The 7645-nt window shown below is 50.0% G+C and overlaps 1 protein-coding gene across 1 annotated transcript; it reads left to right on the forward strand.

Annotated features, from left to right (window-relative positions):
- The first annotated feature begins 1181 nt into the window (after positions 1 to 1181).
- On the forward strand, positions 1182 to 6539 carry LOC132591265 (uncharacterized). Its single transcript, XM_060269085.1, has 3 exons — positions 1182 to 1339; positions 1492 to 1988; positions 5352 to 6539. The coding sequence occupies exons 1-3, from the start codon at positions 1182 to 1184 to the stop codon at positions 5924 to 5926; spliced, it is 1230 nt and encodes a 409-aa protein (XP_060125068.1). The 3' UTR covers positions 5927 to 6539.
- The last annotated feature ends 1106 nt before the right edge of the window (positions 6540 to 7645 follow it).

The raw sequence follows: 7645 nt of genomic DNA on the forward strand, positions 1-7645 counted from the left end.
GTGCATCATTGGGAGGGCGCCAGGCCGTTATTGTGCCTGGTTTGCACGTTGCGTCCGCCATTTTAGTGCTTGCAACCCCCTTTGCTATTAAGCAGAGAGCTGCTGCTTGTGCATTGGGGGGGGGGAGCGGTTTGAGGGGGGTTGCTGGGTCTTTAGGACCTTGGGAGGGGGTCCCCTCACTTGATTCACCTGGGGGGCCTCTAGTTTTTGTGTCCTGTATAGCGTTTGTTTTCTGTTTGCATCTGTTTTAGCTGAGGAAAATTTTTTTTCCTGGCTGCAGTTTATTTCGAGGCTTGAGTGCTTGCAGCCAGTTTCTGCGCGTTTGGCACCATCTGCTGGCCACGAGTTGTTACTACACCTTCAAATTTAATTGCCTTTTCCCTCAGCCTATATTGAAGTCCCTTGGTGGGCACAGGCTGTTGACTTTATTGTGTTGCCTGACTAGCTTATTGTGTTGCCTGACTAGCTTATTGGGTCATTTTAACTGATTGGTTTCCTTTAATTACTTGATTTAATTTATATCCTTTTATTTAGGAATCTTAATTGATTCAATTGGATTATAATTGGCTTTGACCTGCGTGGGCTTGCTTTGGTTAAGTGAAAGGAAAAACTCTTACTCCTTGCCTTTAATTGGAGGCCTGAGTACTGCAGCCTACTTTAGGTTCTCTATGCCATCGGCTGGCCTCACCAGTATCGCACCTTGTTAGTTTTGATACTGTTCCTTCCCAATAGATAGGGAATACATTGCTTGGCCTGCGTTTTGGGTTTATTGCATTGTTTAATTGGCTTAATTGATGTCCATTGTTTAATTCAATTTAATTTTAATTCACGTTAATTTAGTTTTCACGTATTCTGATTAAGGATTCTATTTGGTTGCGTGGGTGGGAGTTTGGCTTTGGCCTGCGCATTTCCCTCTCCCTCCCTTTTAGGGGGGGCCGGGGCGTGTGCCGGGGTCCGGCCTACCCCAGCCTGCAATACAATTTAACTGATTTCCCTGGGGCCTTTCAGAGGCCTGGGTGTCCCCAAATATTTTGCGGTTAGTTTTGCAGATTGGTTGGGAAGGCTCCAATATTTGAGGGGTGGGGTGACGCCGCCTAGTGGTTAAAGTGGTAGTGGTAATACGCACCCCTGTGTGATTCCACGTGTGTTTGCTTGTTATTCCAAGTAGTTAATAGTTCAGGATGGCGGCCCACCCATCCACTTCAGGGAAATCTAAGAGGGTCATTAGGGGCGCTTCACAGAAGCTGCGTTCGCCATCCTCGCATGCTGCAGGTCGTGTGGAAGCTTTCATTGCTAGCATTGCTGGTGACCCTCAGGCCCTGGCCCAGCTCGGATCTGGGCTTGATGCCTTATTACAGAACCCGGCCACTCATTCTGCCGCCTCGACCTCTGCTGGTTTACCACTGGAAGCAGGGCAGAAGGCGGCGACTACAGCTATGCCTCCAGACCGCCAAGGCCCAGACCCTCTTTCTGCCCCCTCTACCTCTGCAGGTGTATCAAGCTACGGTGGCGGCGTCGCAGCCTCTGTCCACCATGGCAACCATTCTGGAACATTCTGGAACTGCCTGAGACCACCACGTCTGGGCCAGCTGACACGTCGGGTGACGACTTCGTGGGGCCTTCTGGCGTTCTGATGCCGAATGCCTCTTCCACTCCTATGGTGGTGCCGGCGCCCCCTCCCGTCAAACGACGAAGTGAGGGGAAGCAGCCTCGGCGCACCAGGAGGACGAGGCAGGCCAAGGGCAGAGTAAGTGGGCAAGGGCAGGGGGGGCAGACGGGGGCCTCCTCTAATGTTGTTGTTTCGCCCGTTGCTCCATCCCAGACTCTGGCCGTCGCCTCGCGGCGCGAGGTGCTTTCGTCAGCATCCGGCGAGGAAGCCCTCCCAGTGCCGGCTAGAGTGTCGAGTGGCGGAAAACGTCGTCACAAAAGTCGTTCCAGGAGGCGGGCAAAGAGGCGCAAGGATGATACCTCGGCTTCAACCACTTCAGGTTCGTCCTCTAGCTCCGAGGGTTCCGATCACTCTATGGGGTTGTACTGGGCTTACGGGGAAGTGGATTCTGGGCTTCCTCGTTGGGCCTGGGCTCGTCGAGCGAATTCACATCGTGCTCGTTACGGAGCTGTTCAAGAATGTCTCGACGGAGAGTTGGTCCCAGAAACCACATTTTCTACCAACAGTACTAGGGATATTATTCCGGGCAGTCACTTGACCTCTAAATTGAGGTCTAGGATATTGGATGGTAAATATGTAGACATTTTTGATTTAGCTCCACCAGAGGAAGTGGTCCCTGAACAGGAAAAGGCCCTCGTTAGCACTAAGAAGAAAGGCAGGGAGAGAAAGGTGGAGCGGACTTTCGAGCGTTGGCTCGATTGTTATCAAGTTTTTTCCGGGGTGGTCGTAGCGGCATATCCCCGCAGGGCTCTACACCTTATCGTGTACCAGTCCATCGTAAGGTCAGCTTATAACATGGCAGGGGAAGCAGCCGCAATTGCTTATGATGAACGATTTCGTAGGCGGGCGTCAAACATTGACACCGCCCGCTTTGACAGGAAAGACTTGGACCTTTGGACCACGTATGTGGCTCCGTCGGTTTCACGAAAACCCGCCGAGCAGCAAAAGGCTAAGACCCAGCCTTTTAAGGCGGCACCTAAATTGCGCTGCTGGGATTTCAATAAAGGACTGTGTCAGCGCCCGCGGTGTATTTATGCGCACACTTGTGACCGGTGTGGCGGTAGCCACCCGGCTGTTAACTGCTATGCGGGCCGGCGGCCCTTTCCTGGGGGTCGGGGAGGATTCAGGCAGGCACCAAGGGGTTCCGCCCCTGCCCTCCCCGCTCCCCCCGCAGCTTCCACATCAAAGTGAATTGCTTCGGTTAGCTTTTTCTCCCATTAAGTTACCGGCCCTTAAACACTGGTTAGCCTCCTATCCCAATATTGAGGCGGCTGCATATCTTCGGGATGGTTTCTCCTTCGGGTTCCGGATTCCGATAGCTTCGGTTCCCCTGGCTAGGAATCCTAGGAACCAGAAGTCGGTGAGAGAGATGCACGAGGTCGCAAGGTGGAAGGTTAATAAAGAAATAGCCCTCCAGCGCATGGCTGGTCCTTTTGCGTCTCCGCCTTTTCCCAATCTGCATCTCTCTCCCTTGGGAATCGTCCCCAAGAAGGCTCCGGGTGAGTTTCGGCTCATTCATAATTTGTCTCACCCTAGGGACACGTCCGTGAACGACGTGATCCCTCCGGAGCTTTGTACGGTCAAATACGCTTCTCTCGACCAGGCAATTAAAATGATCAGAAAGTTTGGGCCGGGGGCCTTGTTGGCAAAATGTGATATCGAATCGGCTTTCCGATTATTACCAATTCATCCACATGATTTTTGGTTGCTGGGCTTTCAGTTTGAAGGCGCCTATTATTTTGATAAGGCCATGCCAATGGGCTGCTCCGTAGCCTGTGCAGCCTTCGAGTGCTTTAGTACGTTTTTGGAATGGGCCCTTCGCACGAAGACCGGATTAACGGGGGTCACTCATTATTTGGATGATTTTTTAATGGTTTCTGCGGCCGATACGGGTGACTGCGTCACCCTGCTACAGGCCTTTAACGACCTTACCAATGAGCTGGGCGTGCCCCTCGCAGCGGATAAGACTGAAGGCCCAGCTACCAGGCTCACGTACCTGGGTATCCTTCTGGATACCGTTAACCAGACTTCCAGCTTACCTATGGAGAAGATCACCACGCTTCGACGGGTGATAGAGGAAATGCTGGTGCCGGAAAAAGTGACGCTTCGCCAGCTGCAATCGTTGCTGGGTCACTTTAATTTTGCCTGTAAAGTTGTGTCACCCGGTCGCCCCTTTTGTGCGCGTTTGAACAAACGCACCGTTGGCCTGCGTCGGCCTCATCACCGGGTGCGCTTATCGCAGGGTGAGAAGGCTGACATGAGGATGTGGCTGGTATTCCTGGAGGAATACAATGGGGTATCCTTGTGGCAGGATGTTTTAAACCTGCACAACGATTTCCAAGTGCACTCCGATGCGGCGGGTTCCCTGGGATTTGGTTTGTTTTGGAATGGCAGGTGGTGCGCTCAAAGATGGCCCCCTGCTTGGCGGGACACTGAAATCACGCGGGATTTAACTTTTCTTGAGTTCTTTCCTATAGCAGTTGCAGTCCATATTTGGGTTGACGACTTCAAGGACCGCCGCATATGCTTTTGGTCAGATAACCAGGCTGTGGTGACTGTCCTTGCGAAACAATCTTCTAAGTCAACTCGGGTATCGGCTCTGCTGCGGGCATTCGTGCTGCAGTGCCTGCGTTTTAACATTATTTTCTCTGCGCGTTTTGTCCCGGGCGTGGCCAACGATATAGCTGACGCTTTGTCACGATTTCAGATGGAGCGCTTCAGGTCCCTGGTTCCACACGCACAACATCAGCCGGAGATTTTCCCGGATCGTCTTTGGAACCTTGGCAGCTGCTAGTCTTGCAGGGAGTAGCTGCTTCTGTTTCCCCCTCTACCCTGTGGGCTTATCAAAAAGCTTGGACTGACTTTTTAACTTTTCGCAGTCAGTCGCTCGCGGTGGAGGGAGCGGCCCGCCCCTCTTCTTCCCAGGTGCTTCAATATTTGGCACACCTGTTTCACCTGGGAAGGGCTGCCAGGACCATGAAGCTCCAGTCTGCGGCCATTTCATTTTTCTCGAAATTGTTTTTTAATAGGGACCCTTGCGCCAAATTTGTGGTGCGTAAGGCCATGGAGGGATGGGGCAGGCTTTGTCCTCCCCGTTCCCCTACCAGGAACCCGATTTCTTTTGACCTTCTCACTAAAATGAGATTGAAGCTTAGGGTGGTGTGTTGGTCTAAATATGAGGCCCGTTTGTTTTCGGCCGCCTTCTCAGTGGCCTTTTTTGGCGCTTTGAGAATTGGTGAAATTGTAGGGGGTCAGATGCGTCAGGGGGTGCCAGGGGTTTGCTACTCCAGGACATACGTCTGTCACCAACGGAATTGTTAATCACGATTCGGAGTTCCAAGACCGACCAGGCTGGTAAAGGAGCAGTAATGCGACTGCCTGCTACGGGGCAGACGGGCCCCTGCCCGGTTAAGGACGTAGCCAAATTCTTGGCGGAAAGGCCAGCTGGGGAGGGCCCCTTGTTTGTGCATCAGGATGGTAACCCGATTACTAGGCTGCAATTTACTAGAGTTATGAGGAAGGTGATAGCGGCATGCGGTTGCGTGGCCGCTAATTACGCTCCTCATTCCTTTCGCATTGGGGCCGCCACTACGGCGGCCCACTGGGGTCTTTCGGTTGATGCTATTAAGGATTTGGGCAGGTGGAAATCTGCAGCGTCGTTTGTTTTCCAATGTTTTTCCAGGGCTCGCGGACGTGCACATATGGATGGTGGGACATTCCATAGTCCATTGGGCAGGCCTTCGCGCTGGCCAAACGCCATTGGGTCCTCGACTTGGCCTTCCATCCAACATCCAAGTGACCTGGATGGGCAAGAGGGGCATGCGCTGGGGGGAGCTTCTCCCTTTGCTACGGCGCAAAGCCCTCTTGCTCGGGTGCCCGTCCGCCCTGGTGATCCAGCTGGGAGAAAATGACATCCTCGCTGTGGACCCGTTATCTCTTCGCCTGGCTATCCTACGAGATTTGTTGGAGATAAGGACTTGGTTCCCTGATACCGTCGTTTTTTGGTCCCAAATGTTGCAGAGGATGCAATGGCGGGGTGATATTCCTCCTCTGGCTGGGGAAAGAGCTAGGAAGAGGGTTAACAGCGCAGCATCCAAACGGGTGTACGAAATCGGGGGGAGTTTGATTCGTCATCCCGAAATTAATGTTAGAGCCCCGCTTTTATATCGGGATGATGGGGTTCACTTATCCCCTGATGGGTATGACATTTGGCTGTGTGATGTGTCTGAGGGTTTAAAAAGTTGGTTAGGTCTCTGAGTGTTGGCGGCAAGCCAGGGCTGGCTTGATTGGCGGTTAGGCTTTTGGTTGGTTAATCGGTTGGTAGAGGGGGTGGCACACGGATGCCTACCCTCACCTCCGTTTGCTCCATATAGAAGTATTCCGTTAAAGGAATCTCGGGGCTTACACTCTTGTCCTTACCATCCCGCCATTGGCGGGAATGGTGGGCCCAATTTTAAGAGCAAGAGCCTTGAGGAACATTCTTGGTGAAGGTGAGGAGGGAATGACTGGGCGCAGCCACCTCCTCACTCCCAGGTATGTTTACTTGACTTCCATGCGGAAGTCGGAGCAGGAACTGTCCAAGCGGACAGTGGTGAGTCCTGTCCTATGGTGACAGCTGATGTGAGTCCTGCCACGTGGGCAGATGAGGTGAGTCCTGTCCAATGGTGACAGCTGATGTGAGTCCTGCCACGTGGGGCAGATGAGGTGAGTCCTGTCCTAAGGGGACAGCTGATTGAGTCCTGTCCTGGATGGACAGATGGGGATAGTCCTTCTTTAGGAAGGACGAGTGAATAACCAAAAGCCTAAGCCAACACTCGGATTAAAATTGTGTATTTAATAAAGTTGTGGCCCGAAATTATTTGCCAAAAACCAAACCATAATTCTGTTGTCAGTTGTGAGATATTTAAGTTAATTTTCTGGGAAGCCTCGACACACAAACAGGAGTGCCTGGCGTGCTATGGTCCATGGGGTCACGAAGAGTCGGACACGACTAAATGACTAAACAACAACAACAGGAAAAGATTTTGAGTATAAATTAAAGACGTTTGAAGAGTTAACCAACAAGCGACCAATTGGTTACAGTACCATCAACTTAACAAATTTTATAAAATGGACAAAAAGAATGGTTTATCATATCAAGCATCACAGTTTGAAAGAGACCTATTAGAAAATAATGACAAAGTAATTTCCAAAATGTATAAATTATTATTGCAATGGGGAACAAAAGACGAACAGGTGAATTTCATGATGATACACTGGGCAAGAAATACAGGTTATAAACTGGAAATGGCTGTGTGGGGGAAATTGTGGAATGTCGATATGCATGTTACACATTGAAAGATAACTATTTGAAAATAGCCGTGTTTAGGGAGGCTTTAAATGTTTCATAGATTACTGTATTTTATTTTTCTGTTGGAAGCTGCCCAGAGTGGCTGGGGAGGCCCAGCCAGATGGGTGGGGTATAAGTAATAAATTATTATTATTATTATTATTATTATTATTATTATTATTATTATTATTAGATTGCAGATGGTATTTGACACCTAGTAAGTTAGCAAAATCAAACACGTGCTGGAAATGTGAGGAGAAATAATGTATTATTTTTTTTACCATATGTGGTGGTCTTGTAAGAGGGTAAAAGCTTTCTGGCAAATGATTTATAATGAATCGAAGAAAATGTTTAAATGACTTTTACTTTAAAAAAAACCAGAAGCTTTTCTTTCAGGAATAATTGGTACAGAGATACTTAAAAAACGAAAACAAAAAACTGCTTTTGTATCCTACAACCTCAGCCAGGACACTCAGAAATGGAAAGAAGATTCTGTACCAACCAAGGAGGAGTGGCAGACTAAATTAATAGACTATGGTGAAATGGCAAAGTTTACAGGAGCAATAAGGAATGAAGAGGGAGGGACTTTTTAAATCACGGGGGGGGGGGGAATTTGTGGGTTATCTGAAATTTTATTGTACCCATAT

The sequence above is a fragment of the Zootoca vivipara genome, chromosome 16 (genome assembly GCF_963506605.1).
Source record: "Zootoca vivipara chromosome 16, rZooViv1.1, whole genome shotgun sequence".
Lineage (NCBI taxonomy): Eukaryota > Metazoa > Chordata > Lepidosauria > Squamata > Lacertidae > Zootoca > Zootoca vivipara.

Coding starts and splice junctions, on each gene's coding strand:
- LOC132591265 (XM_060269085.1), top strand. CDS start 1,182: ATGGCGGCCCACCCATCCACTTCAGGGAAATCTAAGAGGGTCATTAGG. Junction 1,340..1,491: donor CTGGCCCAGCTCGGATCTGG/GCTTGATGCCTT, acceptor CTACCTCTGCAG/GTGTATCAAGCTACGGTGGC. Junction 1,989..5,351: donor CTCGGCTTCAACCACTTCAG/GTTCGTCCTCTA, acceptor ATGTTTTTCCAG/GGCTCGCGGACGTGCACATA.